At 42.4% G+C, this 26012-nt stretch overlaps 1 protein-coding gene across 2 annotated transcripts; it reads left to right on the forward strand.

Annotated features, from left to right (window-relative positions):
• Positions 1-791: 791 nt before the first annotated feature.
• On the forward strand, positions 792-24418 carry srprb (SRP receptor subunit beta). Of its 2 annotated transcripts, none has more exons than XM_060834287.1 (7): positions 792-860; positions 14740-14834; positions 16631-16708; positions 18955-19037; positions 19659-19795; positions 20434-20488; positions 23934-24418. In XM_060834287.1, the coding sequence occupies exons 1-7, from the start codon at positions 821-823 to the stop codon at positions 24148-24150; spliced, it is 705 nt and encodes a 234-aa protein (XP_060690270.1). In that variant the 5' UTR covers positions 792-820; the 3' UTR covers positions 24151-24418. The 2 variants fall into 2 exon arrangements, with proteins under 2 accessions (XP_060690270.1, XP_060690269.1); XM_060834286.1 differs by lacking the exon at positions 792-860 and adding an exon at positions 10379-10531.
• The last annotated feature ends 1594 nt before the right edge of the window (positions 24419-26012 follow it).

Below are 26012 nucleotides of genomic sequence, written 5' to 3' on the forward strand. Positions count from 1 at the left end.
TGCAAGTCACTGTGCTTCACGGAAAGGTGATTGGTTTTTTGATACGATTTCAAAACAGGCAAAAAAAATGTGCCCTTAGTTGAAGGGCTATATTGATTTTATTAATCTCATGGCCTACGTTGTGCGTTATGTCACATGACAAGTAATGATAGCTGCCGTGCAGGTTTTGTTTTGGGTAACAGAAACACAGTCTGTTTGGCAGCAGTTATATATATGCAGTTGCCATGGTTACATTGGGTTCTCCCTGACAGTTGGGTGTATATGGCACAATCTGTTTCTAAATCTATCGATCTTTCAACAAAGTAAAACTGATAAGGTTTTCAATACATCAAGATACATTCTATTCCGTGTTTCATGCAGGTACTGTATGTTTGATTCATATTGTGTTACCAGCTGTACATGTCTGCAAAAGGAGTTAGCGTGAGATTTGGTGGAATGTTTACAAAATTATTATTTCCCTTTGTTAAAAGATCATGGTGAATCTTTGTTTCTGGTTTTTTTCCTGAACGCCGATAGCATAGCTGTCACACCCTAATTTTATCTCCTGCTGCAGTCCAATGCTTGTGTATGTCTTCTTTGATGTAGATGGACCAATCAAACACAAGGATTGGCGAAACCATAATATGGATCCTTTATTTAAAGTCAGGACTATATACAATGCTGAGAGTACAGTTTTATATTTAAGGAGCTGGAATATAGAAATATTTTGGCATTCTGATTTTAAAAGTTTGTACCACATGATTTCTGTGTATTGTTTTCAGTGGTTTTTGATGAAGAATTAAGATTTTAAGTTGGTTATGGTTCATTGACTATTGATAAAATGCTATGTAACTTTGTGGAAGGAATGCTTCTAAGAAAAGGTAAGAAATGGGGTTTTTGCTTAATTGCAGTAACGAAGGATGCCTAGCAACAGCCTCTGAACTGTAGTTACTGTGTTCCCCAGCACTCCCTTGGCCACCCAGTTGAAGAAATAACTCCAGGCTGGAAACGCCATATTCTAACTCTTCTGAAAAGTAGCAGAAAACTTTGAAGCAATATCAGCTCCAAAAATAAAATCATCTGCAAAGCAGAATCCAGTGGAAGAATCTGACAGAGTCAACTATCAGGATTTCTAACAGAATCTTTTCTGAAGTGAAATCTGAATTAAAAGTCTAATTGATTCTACAGCTGACAACATTTTGATCTTGATGTCAGGAAGTCAATTGGATTGTGAGAGGTCTTCCATTTTGTTTTATGCTTGAGTTTGGATCGCTGGACCAATTGATATTTTCCTATCTGTCTTTGTTTTCAAAGCCCATGTCATCTCTACAGAGTTGTATTATATTGTCTTGTCTGCTGTGTGATTGTGTTCATGTGTTTGGGATAAAGGGGTGCTGTTGATTCTGTGTAGATGCTTAGTTGAGAACCAGTGTTGTCACTTATTGTACAAATATGTTTGATTATAATGATTTTCAGTCTATCGAAAGAAACCTGGTGAAACTCTCTCTTATTCTGGATAACAAAAACAAAGACAAGCAAAATGACAATTTCTGTTGGTTGGAGCAGACATTAACATTTGTGAGTCAAAGAACATAGAACATAGAACATAGAACATTACAGTGCAGTACATGCTGTCACAAAGCTGGTTTCTTTTTTCTAAAATCTGTTCCTTTTCTCAAGGATACTGTGTCCTTGGTTTTTTTTCAGAGGGGTAATAAACCACTCTTGGTACTGATTAGCTTGGTTTGGTACAGAGATTAAAGGGTATTAAGAGGCCTTATTGCTTATATATAAGCAGATGAGACTTCAGTACAAAGTGTCTTGGAAGTGACCTGTATAATGAAAGGTGAATGGTCAGTTCTCGAGCTGAGTAGTTTAGTTCAGTCCAGAACTAGTTGGGAGTTCAACAATGAGCTGCATGGAAACAAACTCTCTCTGTTCTCTGCCTTTCTAACTTCAACCTGTAAGCATCTGTTCCATTCATTTATACTGGTTTCTAAGTGGGTTTGCTTATTGGGACTGTTGTGTATATTCGGAACAGCGTAATTAAGACTAGTTTGGATAGACTAAGTTTGGGGGGGGTTCCTTATTCTGTTGTTTATGTTTCATCGTATAACTCTGTCTGTTTTAAAATCTAGTAGTGAACCTAGCCACCTCACTCCGGGTAATTTTCACTGTACACTTAACTGAAACAAATTGCAAAGTTGTGCTGACCTGTGGAACCAATCTGAAGCCTACTTATTCTAAACTATTCCATTTTCATCCACATGTTTATCCAATGACCATTCAAATGCCCTTAAAGTTGGCTAGTCTACTACAGTTGCAGGCAGGGCATTCCACACCTCCACTACTCTGAGTAAAGAAACTACCTCTGTCCTTTATCTATCACCCCCCAATTTAAAGATATGTCCCCTCAAAGAGTGTGCTGTGGACTTTCCCAATGAAGAGCTTATGCTCAAAATGTTGATTCTGCTGCTCCTCGGATGCTGCCTCCACTATCTTCCACCCTACCAACCTCCTGATACTACGCATCATTCTCTGCCATTTCCGCCACCTACAAACAGACACCACCACCACCACATCCCCACCCCTATCTGCGTTCCCTTCACTATTCCTGATGGGCCCTAACCTGCCTCTGAGTAAAAAGTGAGGTCTGCAGATGCTGGAGATCAGAGCTGAAAACGTGTTGCTGGAAAAGCGCAGCAGGTCAGGCAGCATCCAAGGAACAGGAAATTCGACGTTTCGGGCATGAGCCCTTCATCAGGAATGAGGAAAGTGTGTCCAGCAGGCTAAGATAAAAGGTAGTGAGGAGGGACTTGGGGGAGGGGCGATGGAGATGTGATAGGTGGAAGGAGGTCAAGGTGAGGGTGATAGGTCGGAGTGGGGTGGGGGCGGAGATGTCAGGAAGAAAATTGCAGGTTAGGAGGGCGGTGCTGAGTTCGAGGGAATCGACTGAGACAAGGTGGGGGGAGGGGAAATGAGGAAACTGGAGAAATCTGAGTTCATCCCTTGTGGTTGGAGGGTTCCCAGGCGGAAGATGAGGCGCTCTTCCTCCAACCGTCGTGTTGTTATGTTCTGGCGATGGAGGAGTCCAAGGACCTGCATGTCCTTGGTGGAGTGGGAGGGAGAGTTAAAGTATTGAGCCACGGGGTGGTTGGGTTGGTTGGTCCATGCGTCCCAGAGGTGTTCCCTGAAGCGTTCCGCAAGTAGGCGGCCCGTCTCCCCAATATAGAGGAGGCCACATCGGGTGCAGTGGATGCAATAGATGATGTGTGTGGAGGTGCAGGTGAATTTGTGGCGGATATGGAAGGATCCCTTGGGGCCTTGGAGAGAGGTAAGGGAGGAGGTGTGGGCGCAAGTTTTGCATTTCCTGCGGTTGCAGGGGAAGGTGCCGGGAGTGGAGGTTGGGTTGGTGGGGGGTGTGGGCCTGACAAGGGAGTCCGGAGGGAGTGGTCTTTGCGGAACGCTGATAGGAGAGGGAAGGGAAATATATCCCTGGTGATGGGGTCCGTTTGGAGGTGGCGGAAATGACGGCAGATGATACGCTGTATACGGAGGTTGGTGGGGTGGTAGGTGAGAACCTGTGGGGTTCTGTCCTGGTGGCGGTTGGAGGGGCGGGGCTCAAAGACGGAGGAGCGGGAAGTGGAGGAGATGCGGTGGAGGGCATGTTTGGGGGGTAATGTCGGTTCTTTATTTGAAGATGAAGGGCTTTATTTGAAGATAAGATTATTGGTAATACTCATTGGGAGACAGAATAATACATATGGATATATAGTAATGCCTAATATATCGTACATATATCATTGCTTCTTCAGTCTGACTAACACATCATAGGACTAAAGTGTTATATACTGCTGAGGTATATAATGGTTAGCAGTAGCTTATGAAATGTATCTCTAAAGGTACATAGAGTCATAGAGTTGTACAGCACAAAACCAGGCACTTCGGTCTAACTTGTCCATGATTAATCTAAAATGAAAATAGAAGTTGCTGGAAAAGCTCAGCAAATCAAGGTTCTTCATGGGAGACTGGTTAGCAAGGTTAGGTCTCATGGAATACAGAGAGAACTAACCATTTGGATATAAAAATGGCTTGAAGGGAGAAGACAGAGGGTGGTGTTGGAGGTTGCGTTTCAGACTGGAGGCCTGTGACCAATGGAGTGCCACAAAGATCGGTGCTGGGTCGACTACTTATCATCATTTATATAAATGATTTGGATGTGAACATAAGAGGTATAGTTAGTACGTTTGCAGATTATACCAAAATTGGGTTGTAGTGGATAGCGAAAAAGGTTACTTCAGATTACAATGGGATCTTGATTAAATGGGCCAATGGGCTGAGAAGCGGCAGATGGAGTTTAGTGAATAGGAAGGGTTTGGAAGGATATGGGCCAGGTGCTGGTAAATGGGACTAGATTAGGTTAGGATATTCAGTCGTCATGGATGGGTTGGACCGAAGACTATGTTTCTGTGTTGTACTTTCTATGACTATGACTCTAAATCTGGAAGCATCTATGAAGAGAAATTAAAGTTAACTTTTCAGTGCAGTGACCCTTCTTCAGAACGGTTTCTGTGGAAGGGTCATAGGACTCAAAGTGTCAACTTTAATATCTCTTCACAGATGCTGCCAGACTTGCTGAGCTTTTCCAGCAACTTCTGTTTTTGTTTCCAATTTACAGCATTCGCAGTTCTTTCAGTTTCCATGATTAATCTAGTCTCATTTGCCAGCATTTGGCCCATTTCCCTCTAAACCATTCCTATTCATATACCCATCCAGATGTCTTCTAAATGCTGTAATTGTACCAGCCTCCACCACTTCCTCTGGCAGCACATTCCATATACACACACCACCCTCTGCACAAAAAACCTGCCCCTCAGGTCCCTGTTAAATCTTTCCCCGCTCACCTTTAATCTGTGCTCTCTAGTTTTGGACTCCCCTATACTGGGGAAAAGACCTCAGCCATTCACCTCATCTGTGCCCCTCATGATTTTATAAACCTCTGTAAGGTCACCCCTCAGCACCTGACGCTCCAGGGAAAATAGCCGCAGTCTATTCAGCCTCTCCCGATACCTCAAACCTGGACTTCATCCTTCCTTCCTTCCATCTATATGTTGGTACAACATTGGGTTTCCTATTTGTGTTTTGTGGTGGACTATCGGAGTATAACACAGTGATATTGTTGTGTTACATTGAACTGTTATACTGAACAGCAATGTGTTATCCCTTTGCCCCTATTAAACTTAAATCCATAACTTCAAAGCGGTCAGAGTTGATGAAAAGCTAATTACCAAAAAAAATTTTATTGTTGTTCCATGGGGTTTTGTTTTATCCATGGTGATACTATTTTTCAACCAAATCAAACTGTCCCAGCAGTGCTGTCCCCGTTTCTGAAGGTTGCAGCTACTCAATTCCAGAGTTCCTTTCCCAGGATGTTAGACAGCAAGCACTTGATGTATTGATCTTGCATGCCATCTGCTGGTTAGTGAGTAAAGTGTCTTTCTGCTCTCCAGAAGAAACCTCCACCTCCTCTACATCAAAGACATCTCTGAAATGACTGCCAGACTATTCAGACCTCTTGCCATCCTGGTAGCCCACAAACTCACCAGCACATTTAAACAACAGCTAATGAACTTTAAAAAACCCATACAGACAAGCAAAATGAACATCATTTACAAAATACCTTGCAAGAGCTGTAACATACATTACATTAGACAAACAGGCAGAACACTAGCCACCAGAATACATGAACATCAACTAGTCACAAAAAGACATGACCTATTATCACTAGTATTCTTACATAGAGACGAGGAATGACACCACTTTGACTGGGATAACACATCCATCCTAGGACAAGCCAAGCAGAAACACGCACGAGAGTTCTTAGAAGCATGGCATTCCAACTGGAACTCTGTCAACAAACACATTGATTTGGACCCCATCTACCATCCATCTAAGAAAAAGAACTTGAAATGACATCACCAAACACCCAAAAAAACCTAAACACATAAATAGTAAGTGGGACATAACACCAGTGCATAACTGGAGGCTCACTGATGATGTTACCTAGTATGATGATGAAACGTCTGAAAGTGAACCTTCCAGCTCAGCGAGCAAACTCACATCCACTATATCCACTATCTTTGTTGCATATCTTCTACTGAGCCAGTTTCTCATATTTAAAAAAATCAATCTACTAAGAAACTGTCTAAAAACTGGTGAATGGGTTCAGAGCAGTTTCCTTTTAAAATCAGTTTCAATTATTTTAAATCAGGAGGTTTACAGATGGCAGGCTACGTTTGGTTTATCTGCCCAATAGTGCTGGGTCAAGCAAGATATTAATAATGCAGATAATTTCTCAGTGAAAACTTGAAATTGTACTGATCGGTGCAGAATGAAGGGTTTCTGTGTAATATATAAATGAGACACAGTATGTGTCATCATAAGAAATGATATAATGTCACAGAACACAATCAGCATCTTTATTTTTTTACAAAAACAACCAACTGCTGCAGATCTGAAACAAACAAAAGCACAATTTGCTGAGGACAGCAGGTCTGGTTGCAAGTATGCAGAGAAAACAGTCAATGTTCCAAGTCCGGTGACACTTCTTACAGTAGAGTTCTGAAGAAGGTCACTGGAGTGGAAAACATTAACTCTGTTTCTCTCGCAGCGATCAAGATCTTCCTCTACTGCAACCTAGTGGCAGGTTGGGGTCACTGCCAGAGATTGTTACTGTCGGTGTGTGTGCAAACAGAAGTCATTGAAATTCTATAAATCAATGCTTCCCAAACTTTAGCCCACTCTGACTCCATTTCCAGGTTTGAAAAATGCTTTGACACTATGGAGGTGGGGTAGGATAGGTGGAATGATGGATGAGCAGAGCTGTTGTGGGGGGACAGCAAAGTATTCAGAGATTTTTAACAACCTTTCTCGCTGGCTCTTATTTTGGATTAGCATTCAGGACTCAAGCCCTCATGAGGAACTAGGAACTTCATTTCTGTTTGTACTCAATCATTACTCAACAAAAATTGAAGAGTGTGTGCTGGAAAAGCACAGCTGTTCAGGCAACATTCAAGGAGCAGGAGAATCGACACTTCGGGCATAAGCCCTTCATCAGCTCATGCCTTCACACAATGATCTGTGGGAATGTGAATAATCAGAATAGCACAATGTAAGAAATGTGAAATAAAAACAGAAAATTCTTGGAAACATTCAAGAGTTTGGGCAGGTTCTGTGGAGAGAAGAGCAGATTTAAAGTTTTGGATCTATAACTTTTCATCAGAAAACCCTATTGAGGGGCAATAGGTTTTAAGCAAGGACTGATTACGACAAAAATGGGGAAGGTTTTTTATTGGATGGAAGGCAAGAGAGATTGACTGACAGAAGAGTTTGACCTCGAGGGTTGAAGGGGATAATGATGGGGCAAGAAAAGTAATAAAAGGAGTGCTTTCAAGTAGATGAGCTGTTAATTGAATTGAAAATTAAGAGACAAAACAAAACAAAGAAGTTTTTGAGATGAGAGTAAGAAATTAATCTGAACTTTTTGAGCTTAGTGGGGAGTATCCAATTGAAAGATTAGCTTGTGCTGCACTTCACAGGAACAGTGTCGCATTTGTTCAGAATGCGGAAGTCATCACCACCATGAACATTTTAGTAAATAGACTTTAGATTTAGATTTTATTGTCAGGGTACCCTTCGTTGTTCAGTACTTACCAGGGGCTGAAAAATGACGCCATGTTCTTCGTGACCTGCAACATATTATCAATGAGGATGAGCACCTCACCAAGACCTTCCCCACACCTCCACTACTTGCTTTTAAACAACCACCAAACCTCTAACAGATCATTGTTCATAGAAACTGCCCAGCTCTCAGGACAACTCTATACAACCCTGTCACGGTGGACGCTGCAAGACGTGTCAGATTGTGGACATAGATACAACTATTACGCATGGGAACACCTCCCACCTTGTACATGGCAGGTACTCATGTGACTCAGCCAACATTGTCTATCTTATACGTTGCAGGCAAGGATGCCTGGAGATATGGTACATTGGGGAAACCGAGAAAAGGCTACAACAACATATGAATTGGCACCGCACAACAATCAACAGACAGGAGGGATCCCTCCCAGTTGGGGAACACTTCAGTGGTCCAGGACATTCAGCCTCGGATCTTTGGGTGACCATCCTCCAAGGTGGACTTCGGGACAGGCAGCAGAGGAAAGTGGCCGAGCAGAGGCTGATAGCTAAGTTCGGTACCCATAGGGAGGGTCTCAACCAGGACCTTGGGTTCATGTCACATTACAGGTGATCACCATTGGACTATACACACACATAGATATTCCTACACACACACACACTCTCACATACACACGGACACAGGTACACATAGACGCACACACAGACACCCACACACACCCTTATAGGCACACACTCCCACACCTCACACATGCACCCCCTCTCAGACTTAAGATACTCTGCACTCACTACACACACACACACACACACACACTTTCTCACAGTCACAACCCCCACCCCAGACGGACACAGACAAAGACCCACATGCACACATATATTTTGTGGGGTGAATTTGTACTTGCAGTTACATTGCACTTTGCTCAAAAACTGCATACATTCATGTAGAACTCTGAGCTCAAAAACTGCATGAATTTATGTAAAACTCTGTTATCTCACTTTTTAGATTAGAATCAATCTAAACATCAGCTCATAGACAGAGAACACAGGGGGCTAACACCTTCAACATATTGTCTAGCTATCACCATTGTTAACAGCTAACCCGAGAATGCAACTTTAAAAAAAAGGGTTTTGTGATTTACACATGAAAGAAGTGAAACTATCACTTCTAACAGATGAAAGGCTTAACAGACAATCAATTTTTCAATGTATAATTTCAGTTACATCACACTGCAAAGTTTTGCTATAAATCCTGTGTTATGATCGAGCCCTCCATAATCACCTGATGAAGGAGCGAGGCTCCGAAAGCTAGTGTGCTTCCAATTAAACCTGTTGGACTATAACCTGGTGTTGTGTGATTTTTAACTTTGTACACCCCAGTCCAACACCGGTATCTCCAAATTAAGGTGTTTTGGCTTTCATTAACAGGGGGATCGAGTTCAAGAGCCACAAGGTTTTGCTGCAGCTCTACAAGTCCCTGGTGAGACCACACTTGGAATATTGTGTTAAGTTCTGGTCGCCCTACTAGAGGAAAGATACAGAGGCTTTGGAGAGGGTGCAAAGGAGGTTTACCAGGATGCTCCCTGGACTGGAGAGCTTGTCTTATGAAGAAAGATTGAATAAGCTCAGACTTTTCTCTTTGGAGAGAAGGAGGAAGAGAGGAGACCTGACTGAGGTGTACAAAATAATGAGAGGAATAGATAGAGTCAATAGCCAGAGACTTTTCCCCAGGGCAGGATTGACTGGTACGAGAAATCATAGTTTGAAGATATTAGGAGGAAGGTATAAAGGTGACGTCAGAGGTAGTTCTTTACGCAGAGAGTTGTGAATGCATGGAATGCATTGCCAGCTGTAGTGGTGGAAGCAGAGTCATTGGGGACATTTAAGTGACTGTTGGACATGCACATGGATAGCAGTGAGTTGAGGGGTGCGTGGGTTAAGTTACTATATTTTACATTAGGATTAAATCTTAGCACAACATCGTGGACCAAAGGGCTTGTTCTGTGCTGTACTTTTCTGTGTTCTATGACACGGGGACATTGTGCAAACTCCACACAGACAGTTGCCCGAGGCTGGAATTAAACCCGGTGCTGGCACTGTGAGGCAACAATGCTAACCATGTGCCGCCCCAACATCCGTACACCAACGTCCCTTTGTTCTTCAGTACTCCCTAGGGGATACCATTCATTATGTATGTTCCTCCCTTATTAGACCTCTCAAAATACATCACCTCACGCTTATCAGGGTTAAATTCCATCTGCCATTGCTCTGCCCAATTTACCAGTTGATCAATATCAGACTGTAGCCTGAGACCATCCTCCTCACTATCAACAACTCCACCGATTTTTGTGACATCTGCAAACTTATGAATTGTACCTTCTACATTCACACCCAGTTCCTCAATGGACAGAACGTATATTTTCAATAGTTTAGCACATTTGCTGCCAAGTAAGGTTGAGTCAATGTTGATTTCAGTTATCACAGCAAGAATCTTAAAGTATGAAATATTTTATGATTCGTTGCATCTGTCATTGGAAAGTTGATATACTTCCAAAAGAGGAAAGAGGCTTTATCCCAAGAGTCTGAATGTGCTTGGAACAAGCGGTTGAACTACATCTCCCGTGGTGCAGCGCGGGGTCCGGGTGGACCTCCCACAGTGCAGCGCGGGGCCGCGTACACCTCCCACAGTGCAGTGCGGGGCCGGGCCGGGTACGCTTCCCGTGGTGCCTCGGGCGCTCGAACATGGCGGCCGCCACGCTCCAGCTTTACTTGGAGTCGATCCGCCGGGAGCTGGAGCAGCTGGATCCGAATGTGCTCGGGGTGGTTGTGGCGCTGGCCGCGGTGCTGCTCACCTTCGGTAAGGAGGAGGAGGAGGAGAAGCCGAGCTTTGGCCCTGACTATCCCCTGTCCCTGAGGGGGTGGAGGGTCATCCAGGCCCCTGAGGCAGAAAGAAAGTCTTTCCATTAACCTGCATTAATACAGATATCGTGGATTACCCCAAAGAGTTTACCTCCTCCTGGTGATGGGACATACAGCTGCCGCTTTATATGCATCAAGCGACAAGGAAATCAGTGCTATTTTGTGGTTAAAAATCACACACCAGGTTATAGTCCAGCAGCTTTAGTTGAAAGTATAAGCTTTCTGAGCGCTGCTCCTTCATCAGGATCATAGGACTCTGAATTTATAGTAAAATATCATAGTGTCATACCACTGATGTGATGAATTGAACAAATTTAGATTGTTTTTAAGTCTTTCACCTTTTAGAAAGGGTTGCAGGTTTCAGTTCATTAATATGGAAATCCCAGAACTTCTTTCAAATCCTATTCCGGAGATAACTTAAGGTTTTACCCAAAAAAAGTGACATCTCAGCTCAAGGCGATGCCTTAAAGGTGCGAAGTTTGAGTCTGTCTCTGTCCCAACCTTGAGCCAGGCCAGTTCTGTTTCCAAAGTAGGAATTTATAAAATGTCACATGGACTGACTGCACATGGATTGTGTGTTTTTTTTTGAACAACATAGAATGCATCTGCAAATGCACATTCACACCACAGACCTGTGTGCGTGTGTGTGTGCGCGTGTGTGAGTTCTGTAGGTTTCAGGAGAAATGATAAATATTGGCCAGGAATGCTCCCTTGTAGGGCATTTTTAATTCCCCCAAGAGGGCAGGCAGCAACCCTGACCAGGGGATGGTGTTAGCGAGTTTTGAGAAGATTTGTAGCTCAGGCTGAGGTTCTGGATGTAGGTTTGCTCACTGAGCAGATGTTTCATCACCCTACGAGGTAACATCTTCAGTGAGCCTCAGGCGAAGCCCAGGAGATGGCGTAGCAGCCCCTCAGTTCTGTACTGAAATGGTAACTTTGATTGTCTTGAGGTTTTGGAATGACTACTTTGTGCTGACTTGAGCAAAAGTGACAGCCTGTGCAAAATATTTATGGGGAAAACCGATTTTCAAGCATCGTGGTCAATGTTCATTCTTCCAATAATGTGTATACACATGAAGGAACTGCTTATCTGTATGTTTATTGCAATTCTACGAAGTCATGAATGATAGGCTGCCCTGTTGGAATCCTGCACTTGTTGAAGTAGGTGAGGGTTCTTGCAACTTGAGTGAGTAAAATGCTGGGACAGGACGTTATCCTTTGACTTCTGCTTTCTAATTCAGAGTTTGAAGAAACTGAAGAAGCAGCAAATGGATTAGGTGCTCTGAACTGTAAACTTTAAAAGTTGGGAATCCAATGAGGAGGACATAGTTTAAGGCCAAAAATTGTGGATTGGTGGCATAATCTGGTGCAGGTGCCTCAACTATTCACTGTACTTTGCTGATAGGATAGAACACCATATATTGAAATGAGCTGATGACACCAAAGATGGTGAAATTGCTGACAGTGTAGATGCAATCATTATATTATACACATGTTACTGTATTAAATAAATTGAATGCAGTTGAGTATTGGCCATCCGCATCAGACTTGAAAGGATAGAACTGATTAATTTTGAAATTTCATAAAGCTGAGAGCCATTGCGATTCAAAGACATAATACAAAGAATATCAAAAAATCATGGATAAGTACTGAAAATAATCAAAAGGCTATTCAAACGGCTGGCCTTGGTACCTAGTGTTCAGTAAGGATTCACTGCCAGAAGCAGAGTAGAAATTTGGAGCACTGTTAACTAATAGAGCCATACAGCATGGAAAAAGACCCTTGGGTCCAACTCTTGCATGCCAACAAGATGCCCTGAATTTAATCTAGTCCCATTTGGCCCATTTCCCTCTAATCTCTTCCTATTCATATATCCATCCAGATACCTTTTAAATGTTGAAATTGTACCAGCCTCGACCACTTTCTTTAGTAGCTCATTTCATATATACACCATGCTGTGTGTGAAAAAGTTGCATCTTAAATATGTTTTAAATCTTTCCCCTCTCACCTAAATCTATGCCCTCTAGTGTTGGACTCCCCTACCCTGGAGAAAAGATCTTGTCTATTCACCCTGTCTATTCCCCTCATGATTTTATAAACATCTGTAAGGTCACCCCGCAGCTGCCAACGCTCGAGGGAAAATAGTTGCAGTCTATTCAACTTCTTGTTGCTCAAACCCTCCAACTGTGGCAACATCCTTGTTAATCTTTTCTGAACCTTCCAAGTTTCACAACATCCTTCCTATAGCAGGGAGACCAGAACTGAATGCAGCTTTCCAAAAGTGGCCTAACCAGTGTCTTGTACAGTCACAACACGACCTCCCAACTCCTAACCTCAATGCACTGACCAACAAAGCAAGCATACCAAACACCTTAATTATCATAACTGAAAAATGTGTTGCTAGAAAAGTGCAGCAGGTCAGGCAGCATCCAAGGAGCAGGAGAATCGACGTTTTGGGCATAAGCCCTTCTTCAGGAATGAGGAGGGTGTGCCAAGCAGGCTAAGATAAAAGGTAGGGAGGAGGGACTTGGGGGAAGGGGCATTGGGAATGCGATAGATGGAAGGAGGTTATGGTGAGGGTGATAGGCCAGAGAGGGTTGGGGGCGGAGAGGTCGAGAAGAAGATTGCAGGTCAAGAAGGCAGTGCTGAGTCCTAGGGTTGGGACTGAGATAAGGTGGGGGCGAGGGGAAATGAGGAAGCTGGAGAAATCTGCATTCATCCCGTGTGGTTGGAGGGTTCCTTGGCGGAAGATGAGGCGCTCTTCCTCCAGGCATTGTGTTGCCAAGGTCTGGTGATGGAGGAGGCCAAGGACCTTGGTGGAGTGGGAGGGGGAGTTAAAGCGTTCAGCCACTGGGCGGTCGGGTTGGTTGGTGCGGGAGTCCCAGTGGTGTTCTCTGAAATGTTCCGCAAGTAGGCAGCCTGTCTCCCCAATGTAGAGGAGGCCACGTCGGGTGCAGGTGAATTTGTGGCGGATATGGAAGGATCCCATGGGGCCTTGGAGGGAAGTGAGGGGGGAACGTGCGGGCGCAAGTTTTGCATTTCTTGCAGTTGCAGGGGAAGGTGCCGGGAGTGGAGGTTCCCTCCCCTCCCCTATCAGCGTTCTGGAAAGACTACTCTCTCCGCAACTCCCTTATCAGGTCCACACCCCCAACCAACCCAACCTCCACTCCCAGCACCTTCCCTTGCAACCGCAAGCAGTGCAAAACCTGTGCCCACACTACCCCCCGCCCCCCTCAATTTCCCTCCAAGGTCCCAAGGGATCCTTCCATATCCGTCACAAATTCACCTGCACCTCCACACACATTATCTATTGCATCCGCTGCACCCGATGTGGCCTCCTCTACATTGGGGAGACAGGCTGCCTACTTGCGGAACGTTTCAGAGAACACCTCTGGGACACCCGGACCAACCAACCCAACCACCCCGTGGCTCAACACTTTAACTCTCCCTCCCACTCCACCAAGGACATACAGGTCCTTGGACTCCTCCATCGGCAGAACATAACAACACGACGGCTGGAGGAAGAGCGCCTCATCTTCCGCCAAGGAACCCTCCAACCACAAGGGATGAATGCAGATTTCTCCAGCTTCCTCATTTCCCCTCCCCCCACCTTATCTCAGTCCCGACCCTCAGACTCAGCACCAGCTTCTTGACCTGCAATCTTCTTCCCGACCTTTCCGCCCCCACCCCCTCTCTGGCCTATCACCCTCACCTTAACCTCCTACCATCTATCGCATTCCCAATGCCCCTCCCCCAAGTCCCTCCTCCCTACCTCTTACCTTAGTCTGCTTGGCACACTTTTCTCATTCCTGAAGAAGGGCTCATGCCCAAAATGTCGATTCTCCTGCTCCTTGGATGCTGCCTGACCTGCTGCGCTTTTCCAGCAACACATTTTTCAGCTCTGATCTCCAGCATCTGCAGTCCTCACTTTCTCCTACCTTTAATTATCATGGTTAATGCTGGGTTAGTTTTAAGTTTTAGATCTAAAGCTTTTGTAAATAAAGTTAAGGGATAAGAGAAAAAAGGGGTCTATGGAACAAGATTTAGATTAGCCATAATTTCTTTAAATGACAGAATAAGCTCATGTTTCATGGTCCACTCTCTTGTTCCTTTAATTTGATGAATGTTTTATGTTTTGGTCTACAGTGTTTTTTATCCTATTGAGGAGCAGAAAAAGCAGTCGGAGTGCGGTGCTTCTGGCTGGTCTGTGTGATTCTGGGAAGACTTTACTTTGCTGTAGGGTAAGACTCTTTCAGACTTCAACGTTATTCCTGTGGAAGCCAGCGCCTTAGCTGGTTAAAGTGTTTCACTGCATGATCTGCTATTCCTAATTAAACGTTCCTAATCACTGTTGCCTGTGGATGCTGATCTGGTAAACTGCCTCCTAGAATTCTGTGTAATTGCTTTCTTTTTATTTAGCAGTTCTTGATGCTTCCTCAAAATGTTCCCCTTCAGGAATCATGAATGAGGATCTGCATATGGTCTTGCTTGGTGCTGCTGTGATTTCCCTTTCTGTATAGATGCATTGAAGCAGACTCTTGACAGTACAAATGATACTGTTCTATCCACGGCTGTGAAGTATATGTGGTTACATACTGCTTTGTGTGTCTCGCTGTGGGCTGTATTCCACAGTGGTGAGATGTTTTGTAGTGGTGGAGGTAAGGGATATTGCTTCTGTTAAAGGAAGTGTTTTCTAATTATTCCATTAGCTTTGTCTGCAGCACAGGGATGGTGGGGAATCAAGTGCTGTATTCATGCCCCTTCCCAGATCTTAGACTGGTCAATGGCGTGAAGTGGCAGATTTGTACAGATTTTCTAAATTCATGAAGTCTCGATGGACTGGGCTGAATTCACAGCCAGGTATCTAAAGGGATGCAGTAAAGGAGAGTATGCTATCTTATTCCACAGGGATTTTTTATATAAAGGGAAAAAACTATTTGCATTTATATGGTACTTGTCCGCAACTATCACACATCTGACAGCATTCTAAGTACTTTATGAAACAGTATTTTCAGAACACCATTCAGCTCTGAAGAGTCAGGTGGATTCACAGCATTAACTCTGTTTCTCTTGATGCAGATCCTGAATAACCTGTTGCAATTCGTCAGCATTTTCTGTTTTTATTTCAGATTTGCAGTATCTGCACTGTTTTTGCTTTTCTGTACATCAGGAAGTGTAATCACTGTTCTAATGTAGTGAAAGTGGCAGCTAATTTGTCTTCAACAAAATCCCATAAACAGCAATGTGTCTGTGTCAAATAATCTGGAATTGGTGAATGTTGATCGAAGGATAAATACTAGCCAGTTCACTGAGGATTGCTCCCTTACGGTTCTTTGAAATTGTGCTGTAAGATATTTTACAGCCTCTGAGCAGGCGTTTAGGCCCTCACTTTATCAGCTTAACTGAAAGCTGGCACCCAACATTGTAGTCACAATTAGAGGAGGGGATGTGGTGTACTGTCAGTGGAAACGTGAATATTGTGAATCAGAGGCTGGGTGAGGTCTAATAGTAAGTGAATTGGAAGGTGGCTGGTATCTTTTAAGGCTGGGGCAGTGAGAACTCTTTACACTTGTCCTCTCCTTGGAAAAATTTGGCTAAGGATAAAGCACACGGTAATATTGACTGCCGCACTAGGCGAGGACTGTTTGCTAAGCACAAAGAGGCGTCTATAGACTGGGGTTTAACCAGGATACTGTGCACATTGTTTCCAACAGTGGGCCGACTGTGGTACTTTCGGTAATAATGAAAGCAATCCAGAATTTCGTAAAAAGGTGAAGCCATGCCTCTCCTGAAGGTTATAAAATAGACCAATGAACTCTGGATGATTTCATTCAGGTTAATGGCTTTTCAGGCTGAAGGGCAGTTTCCTGTGGGAATGTCAATTAAGGGAGGAGCTAGAAATTCTGGAATGAAGATACATTTTGTTGTCTATAATTGTCTGATTCCAATTGCAATACAACTTTTTTTTCTGTAGAAAAAAACAATTCGGAATGCACAAAACCACAACTCATCTGACAGCTCTTCTTTCTCATTTCAGTTATTGTCTGGGAAGTTTAAGATTACACACACATCCATAACCAGTAACTCTGCATTGTACAGGGTTAGGAGCGACAAGGTAGGTGTGTACGAATAAGCCTATGTCTAAATACGCAAACCATTGGTAGAGCTGGTTTGTTGAAACAACACTTGGATCGAACAGCAGGGAGGAATGGAAGCAAAGTCATTCCCCTCTCTTGACCCTTGACATCTACAGTGTCGGATAATGTCCAGGAAAGAATGATCATAACATTTGAACTTTATAAGCAGTGTTCCCTTTTCAATTGGAGGAATACCTTCATAATTGATGCCTTTTGACTGCATTCACCTGACATGCTCACCTTAACTATTACACCCCACTTCAGACATTTAGAAACTTGGAGGTTTAAAAAAAGATAGTCATTCAGTACCGAAACAGATACCTTGGTCCAACTCGTCCATGCCAACCAGGCTTCCCAAACTACACAGTCCCGTTTGGCCCATATCCCTCACTGCTTTCCTACTCATTTACCCGTCCAAATGTTTTTTAAATGTTGTAACTGTACCTGCATCTATCACTTCCTCTGGCAGTTCGTTCCACATATGAACCACCTTCTTTGTGTAAAGGTTGCCTCTCATGTCCCTTTTTAAATCTTTCCCTCCTAACGTTAAACTTGTGCTATCTAGTTTTGCACTCCCCGACCCTAGGGAAAGCTTTTTGCTATTCACCTTATCTGTATCCCTCAAGGTTTTGTAAACCTCTACAAGGTCACCCCTTAACTTCCTCTGCTCCGGTGATAAAAGTCCCAGCCTATCCAACCTTTCTTTATATCTCAAACCATCCAACCCATTAATATCCTTGTAAATTTTTTTTGTACTGTTCTTGTTATGATGCCTGACGTGTGGAACCTGATCAAACACTTTCTGAAAATCAAAATGGATTACCTCTACTGTCTCCCCCTCATCTGTCTCCCTTGTTAACTCTGAATGTGAGATATCTTATCAAATCTCATGAGATTTTATGAAAATCTCAATAGACTACCTCCACTACTACCATTTTATCTATCTTCTGTATGAACTCTGACTACGTACTACGTTATTGAATGCCTTCTGAAATTCTAAATAGATTACCCTCCTCTTGTTCCCCTTTTATCTATCTTCAAAGAATTCCAGTCAATTTGCAAGGCCTGATTTCCCCTTCCTGAAGATAGGCTGACTCTGTCCTTATCAAGTTGTCCAACATGCAGTAACTTAGCAAGTGAAAACCTCAGACCCGTTTTTCCCCTCCCCAGAAGGGCCCTTGTTGTTCTTTTTCCCTCCTCAGTAGGGGGGGCTGTTTCTCCTTCGCTCCATGAGGCTGCTGGAGCTCTGTGATGTGATTGGTCACTATGGCTCCCCAGTACTCCAACATCTTCAAAGATCCATTCGTTATCTATCTTTTCTGAAACTTCAAGTTCTTGTCTCATTCCACGGTATATTTTGTTTTTTCTCTGTATAAGTTTATTTTTGGAGCATGTAGAGGCAATTTTTTGACTTGATTTTATTTCAAATTCTATTTCAAATTTTTGCATTTCTATAGAACCTTTTCCTGTTTGTCAGATGCAACCAAAGCACTGAGCAGGAAATTAGTCCCTTCGAGGTATAGTCACTATTCAGACCTGGGCAAAGGCAACAGCTATTTTTCTTACCATTGGGTGTCTCAAATAGAAATGAGGAGTGTGTCCAGGTAATCCGTTCTTGATGTTATTGGATCAGACAAGAATTTACACACAAACGGAGTTTCCTGCCTTAGTTCCAACAATGCTATCTGGATAGGTGAATGAACAGTTAAATATTTTATCTACAGGTGCATACACCTCTGCCTCCCTCCATTGTTATTGACTTGGATAAATATTTGTTTGAGTCAACGGATGATGCTTTCACCTCTCAGTCAGATGTTGGTTTAGATCTCACTCCATACATGACAATATCAAATAGGCTGACTCTTTTGTGTAATTAAGAGGGAGGAAATTCATGTGTATCATGAATTCCTGTTGAATATGTCATTAAATAAGCTATGGGCTTAAAATGAGATATCCCCATAATCTAACAATGTATGGTTGATTATAAATCCTCAGTACCTTTGTTGGATTCCAACTCTCAAAGTAATTTTACCTCTGAGAATCTTTATTCCTTTCCCAATGCAATGATACCAGTCCAAATATTAAGAATCGAGAAATATCCAACTGCTTTTGATCTGTAGTGAAGTTTGTCACAAGAATTAATCAAGTGAATACCAAAGAACTTGCTTTGCTCAAAAAAGTCTAGTTTGTCAAACCAATTTTGTTGTGATATTTTTTCTGACAGGGCCCTGCTGTTGTTTTATATGACCTCCCTGGTCATGAAAGTCTACGTCTTCAGTATTTGGAGAAACACAAAGCTGATGCCAGGTGATATACAGAGCCATACCATGCTTTATATTGTACAGCTATGGATTTAGATAAACACTGAGAAACTGCTTTACCATCTATGAAGAAGTGAATTAATTAACTTTAAGCTGCTGTGAGTTGTAAGGTAGCAGTTTTTTTAAGGAGGCATGCTGTATTAATTGTTATAAATCTATGACTCTATAAACCTTGTTGATTTCAAATTTTTTACTCAAACATTTTAGTGAATCCACAAAATTTATTTTATGCTGTAAGAATTTCATGATGAGAGATAATGGTTAATGCTGAGATCTGAAGTAACAGTTTTCATGGCTGCTACAAACAACAAAAAACTTTCATTTCTCCAGGATATTTGTTTTAGAATTTTAATCTCGAGCAGCACTGTTTATGACAGGCCACCAGTTTTACCTGCCTCTCTGTCAATTGATTTGTTAAGGGTAAGCAAAGCTTTTGTTTGGATTGCTACAGCTTGTTCATACTATGTGTGATTTTGATATTACAAACCAAACATGCGAAATTCTATCCACACTTTGACCGTACCTTTGGATAAGGAGCAGAGCTGTTAAATGAAATGCTGAGAATGTATGGTGAGCATGGACCAATTTCAGTTTTGTTTTCACACAGAGCCATTATCTTTGTAGTGGACAGTGTGTTGTTTCAAAAAGAAGTGAAGGATGTGGCTGAGTTTCTTTACACGTTGCTCACTGATGCTGTGATTGTGAAGAATGCACCTCCCCTCCTAATAGCCTGTAACAAGCAAGGTAAGTCGAAGGTTGTCTTGCTCTCTGCCTGGTGATGCAGTTGTAGTTTGCTGTCGAGGCTAACAATCTAGTAGTTATCCTACTAGGAAGTTGGCTGAGAATGTTCTAGATTGTTTGCAGCTTGTCTGTTCCAAGTTATTAATGTAACGTGAGGGGTTGTTCATTTTATCCCGAGTTTATGGTTGGGAAGAGTCAAGATTCTGCACTTTGCAGTGGCAATAGGGATACTTCATCTGTGCATATTGAAAGCGTTTCATCTCTGCTGTATATCATCGCAAGTCAGAAATTGGTAGTTCTCGCTCAGAAACTTTATCCTCAGGATTTATGTCTTTGGATATGTCAGTGTTGTAGATATAGATGCTTATGGTTAGGATCAGGCTTTTTGCTTACCATCTGTACTGATGTTTTAAGCTTTTAAAGAACCTGCTTAAAATCACAGAGTAATTAATGATATCTGGTTAGAACACTTACCTGATGGACAATTGTTACAGAGCACGTCAAGTTCAGACTTTCCACAAAGTTAATCAGTTGTGGTTGTTTCTGAGATGTAGCACTTTATATATTTTGGCTCAAGCGTTAATGAAGTTGTTGGTTTGTTCCACAAAAACTTGTTAATTCAGTTTACTGTTCAATTTCAGATGTCACCATGGCCAAATCTGCGAAATTAATTCAACAACAATTGGAAAAGGAACTGTAAGTGTCAGCTTATTGCACCATGTGGCTGTTGGAATGCAAAATAACGGAGCAAGGACTTTCTGATTAGGAGTTTTATTACTACAGACTTTCTGTTGCTCAGTTTGAGAGACAAACATTGGATCTGTAAGGAGTCCTCTCTTTGGGGAACAGATTTAGAGTATTCTCTCTACTTCAGTGGCTAGTTTGCAAGAGAAAATCAACCAAAATCAGCAAGATATTTGTGGGAGATACAGCACCTTAAAATTCCACATTTAAACAGCGAAAAGGCAGCATTAACTCGGGAGCATTTGCTATATGCTTTTAGAGACACGGTATGTCCTGGTTAAGTTATAATAGTTCTTTATTCGACAACTTGGGAAACACTGAGATGCTTTAAGTTGCGGTATGCAATTTTCTAGAAGTTTGTAATGTATAATGCTTATTTTCTTGTGGAAGCTGCAGTCCAAAAAAAAAACCATTCGAGCCAACTTGATATTAATAAGAGAATTAATAGTCAAGAATCATTAATGCCCTTTGTAAGTCCTTTACAGCTTCACAGAACTGCAAGTCATTTGAAGTGGTGACTGTGTGATTGCAAATCTACAGGGTGGGTCTTAGCGTAACTCCATAGAAAGTCCAGCCGGAACAGTAAAGGGATTTCCATCTGATTTCAAATCGGTTCAGGAGTACACCAAATGGCTCATTGAGTCTGCTGCTCCATGCAGTACAAACACAATGATGTTGGGCTTCAATTGCAGTTATCCTGCCTATTCTTCGTATCATTTGATTCCCTCCAAAATCAACAGCTCTATTCTAGACTTAAGTATATTCAGTAACATACTGTCCATAAGTCTGTAGAGCAGAGAATTCCAAAATATCACAACCCTGCAGTTTTTTTGTCTTCTCCGTGCTAAATGATTGGCCCCTTGTCCTGGGATTCTGCAATCTGTTTTCAATATTCCAACCAGTGAAAACAACCCCTATCCCTTCAGAATCTTATATGTGTTAGTGAACGTGCCCCTCATTCTTCACATGCAGCCTATATCCTGTGTGTTCTTGGTTAATATTTCTGCGGCAACGTGCTAAATTTAATCGTGCGAGCCAGCACTACTTCAAGCAAGTCTGCTACGGAACTGCAGTGTCAGTACAAAACACAACCCTTTGCATCAGTGGTAATTAACATAATTGTACTGAAAGAACAATCTGATGTTTGCCAAAGAAATCCTCAGTGGTAGTTGATGAAGAAAAATGATGTTCTTCTGTAATTCAAAACTGCTTCGAATCAAGTTCTACCTTCTCCCTTTTCAAATGAAGAAATATCTCAATAATATTGTCTCAACCTGCAAAGAGAACAACTGTATATCATTGCACAAATTGCAGTGAACGTTTATTCTTCATCTCAAAGGCCAATTGTCTTTACATCCTTGTAAATATCTGTTGAATATTCAATATAATTGAGTTTCCCAGAATTAAATGCTGGAAACAAGTAATTAGGAAAGCGAATTGAATATTGTTTATCGAGAAGGGAATTGAATACAAGGCTTGAGATGTTAAACCTCAGTTATACAGGGCATGGTGAGACCGCACCTGGAGTGCTGTGCAAAGTGTTGGTCACTTTATTTAAGGAAGGCTATATAAGATGCAATTAAGAGAAAGTTTACCAGATTGTTGGATGGAAAGGGTAGTTTACTTATGAGAGAAAGTTGAACAATTTCAGTGTGTATTCACGCCATTTTGAAGAGTAAGAAGTGTCTTGATTGTAACTTTTAGGAATCAGTGGGACTTTCACAGGGTGGCTATAGAAAGGGTGTCACCTACTGTAGGAGAATCTAGAACTAAGGGGCTCTGTCTTTTAGAATAAGAGTTTGCCCATTTAAGACAGAATTGTTTTTCTCTGGGGGGTCATGATTCTTTGGAACCTTTGTCCTGAAAATGCAGTGGAAGCAGAGTTTTTGAACATAGTTAGGGCAGAGGTAGTTCCTTGCTTGGCAAAGGGGTGAAAGGTTACAGTGGGTAGGTTGGAACATAAAGCCACGATCTTTTGTATGGCAGTGTAGGCTCAGGGGGTTGAATGGCCGATTCCTGTTCCTAATTTGTAGCTTGCTTCAGAATTTGTGCATCACAAATTGTATCCACTGTCAAATTTTGACATTGCAAGCTTAATTATATATAAAAGGTGTTGGCCTTTACCACAGCATTTTTTTTTGGAAAGGATAAATCCCAATTTTTTCCAATGAATCCTGGCTTTCCGCAGAAGATTTCACAGAATCCCTACAGTGTGGAAGCAGGCTATTCGGCCCATCGAGTCCACACTGACCCTCCGAAGAGCATCCCACCCAGACCCAACCCATGCACTATGCTCATAACCCTGAATTTCCCATGGCTGTTCACTGGGCCTACATGTCCCTGAACACTACAGGCAATTTATCCTGGCCAATTCACCTAACCTGCACATCTTTGGACTGTGGGGGGAAACCAGAGCACCCGGAGGAAACCCACATAGACACGGGGAGAGTGTGCAAACTCCACACAGACAATCACCCAAGGCTGGAATTGAACCCAAGTCCCTGGTGCTGTGAGGCAGCAATGTTAACAACTATGCTGCCCCTTGCAACTTTTTATAAGTGGTTGGGATTAATCCAAGTGTGTGTGTGTGTGTCTGTGTGTCAGTAATGGTATTGTCCCGTTTGAACATCATGCATCTCTGCAACAGCACAGAGATTCCGCACAAACATATTAATCTCTCTTTAATCTCTACACTTTCTCATTTGCAATAATATATAAGTTATTAACTATGGTTACATTTATAAAATCTTAACACTGTACAATATTCAAAGTGGAGTATGGGCAGCAGCTGAAAAAATTGATTCCCTCACTTTATTGGATGATAAAGTGCAATTTTAGAACTTGCCTACATCAACATACATCATCTTCACCTAGAATCATAAAATCCCTTCAGTGTGGAAGCTGGCCATTTGGCCCATCAAGTCCACACTGACCCTGCAAAAAGTATCCTACTCCCAAGCCTGCTTCCTGTAACCCTGCATTTCCCATGACTAACCCACCCAGCTTGCACATCCTCGGGACCTAACCTGCACAGCTTTGGACTGTGGGAAGAAACCGGAGCACCCGGAGGAAACCCATACAGACATGGGGAGAATGTGCAAACTCCACACAGACAGTTGCCTGAACCCGGGTCCCTGGTGCTGTGAGGTAGCAGTACTAACCACTGAACCATCCTTCACCATCATTAAAGCCTTATTGCTTAGTATTTTTAAAACTTATACAAGTAGTTTGTCTGAACTTTTCCAGTGATTATAAAATATCTGGCCGTGATGCCACTTGAGCATGTCTGTTTAGGAATGCCAGGACCCTGCAAGTGAACTGGTCGCTTTGTTTAAGTTTGGCATCTTCCACTTGCCACTTTGGATTTAAACCATATTTTATTTTCTTTTGTCTTCAGCAACACTCTGAGGATGATTCGTTCCGGTGCACCGAAATCTCTGGATGGATCCAGCACTGGGGCTGCGCTGCCTTTAGGAAAGAAGGGAAAGGAGTTTGATTTTTCCCAGGCTCCGATGAAGGTTGAGTTTGTGGAGTGCAGTGCACAAGGGAACAAAGGGGACAGAGGCGAGGCTGACATTGGAAGTGTAGAGGCATGGCTTACCAAAGTGGCATGAACAATGAGACAGTCTAAAAACAGACATTGTGGCCTGCTGCCAACATGATAATGAGACTGACCAAAGATCCAATAGTTGTGTTTTTAACGCAGAACTCCAGCTGAATGATGTTTGCTGTAACTATGTTGAACTGAGCCAGCTCGATCCTTGCTGTATTTAAGTGTCTGGTAGGACAGTGATGTCAGTGTTTTCCATGTCGTTTATGTTGCTGAAATGGCAGCACACTCTTGTCTGTTACTCTGCAAATAAAATAATGGATCTAACCCAACCTTTACTGCACGGCTGTCATTCTTCAGAGTGGTACATTTTTGTGGTGATTCATTTAAATTTCTAGAACGTAAATAGAGTGGCAGGCATTTATTTAAAATACACCCCAGACTTTCTGTTCAGTGTGCTGCTGTATTGTGCATCCAAAACCAATTCTTGAGGTAGGAATTGTGGATATTTTGTTTAAATTCAAAACAAAATAATTTAAACTTGTCACCTGATTAGTGCAGTCTCAGCCATGCCTGACGCAGAAGAGATGCTGGTGGCAGTTTGAGGCACTTCTATCCAATCAACATTGCAGGAGATCTTCCAGACTGCTTCCTCAGTCCCAGCCATCTTCATGCTGCTTCACCAGTAATCTGCTCATTGGCATTGAATTTGTTGCTAATGATTCCACAATTGTTCAGTTCCATTCGCAACCCCTCTGATGATGAATCTGGATAACATTACAAGCTGGTGCCATATACGTGACCATCTCTAATTAGACAAAGTATCAATAGCTTGTAACACCGTCCCCTCCAAGAAAATACGTGGGAACACCACCACCTGCAATTTTATTCCGAATCACTCCATCCTGACTTGGAAATACATCACCATTCCTTCAGTGTCACAGTCAAAGTCTTAGAATTCTCACCCTAACAAGATTGTCGGTCTACCTACACCATATGGATTGCAGCAGTTCAGGAGAACATCACCACCATCTTCTCAAAGACAACTAGAGATGGAAAGTTGGTGCTGGCCCACTCTCATCCTGTGGATGAAAATAATTTGTAGTAATTAGAATTACACCATAATATGTTTGTAGATTGTGTAGATGATGGAATTTTACAGTAAAATACATTTCATTTATAGATGTGTTGTATTGTGCAGTAAACTGATCAGAAAAGAATAAGGATGTAGGTTTGCTCGCTGAGCTGGAGGGTTTGTATTCAGACATTTCGTTACCATACTAGGTAACTTCATCACTGAGCCTCCGGATGAAGCACTGGTGACATGACCCGCTTTCTATTTGTGTTTAGGTTTCCTTGAGTTGGTGATGTAATTTCCTGTGGTGACATCATTTCCTGTTCTTTTTCTCAGGGATGGGATCCAAGTCAACATGTTTGTTGATAGAATTCCTGTTGGAATACCATGCTTCTAGGAATTCTCATGTGTGTCTTGTTTGGCTTGTTCTAGGATGGATGTGTTGTCGCAGTCAAAATGGTTGCAAATGTGTTGCTGGTCAAAGCACAGCAGGCCAGGCAGCATCTCAGGAATAGAGAATTCGACGTTTCGAGCATAAGCCCTTCATCAGCAGTCAAAATGGTGTCCTTCCTCATCTGTATGTAAGGATACGAGTGACAGTAGGTCATGTCTTTTTGTGACTAGTTGATGTTCATGTATCCTGGTGGCTACAGTTGTCTGCCTGTTTGTCCAATGTAGTTATAGTTCTTGCAAGGTATTTTGTAAATAACATTAGTTTTGCTTGTTGTCAGTATAGAGTCTTTCAAGTTCATTAGCTGCTATTTTAGTGTGTTGATGGGTTTGTGGACTACCATGATGCCAAGAGGTCTGAGTTGCTTGGCAGTCATTTCTGAGATGTCTTTGTAAGGTAC

This window comes from Hemiscyllium ocellatum, chromosome 13 (genome assembly GCF_020745735.1).
Source record: "Hemiscyllium ocellatum isolate sHemOce1 chromosome 13, sHemOce1.pat.X.cur, whole genome shotgun sequence".
In the NCBI taxonomy this organism is placed as follows: Eukaryota; Metazoa; Chordata; class Chondrichthyes; order Orectolobiformes; family Hemiscylliidae; genus Hemiscyllium; species Hemiscyllium ocellatum.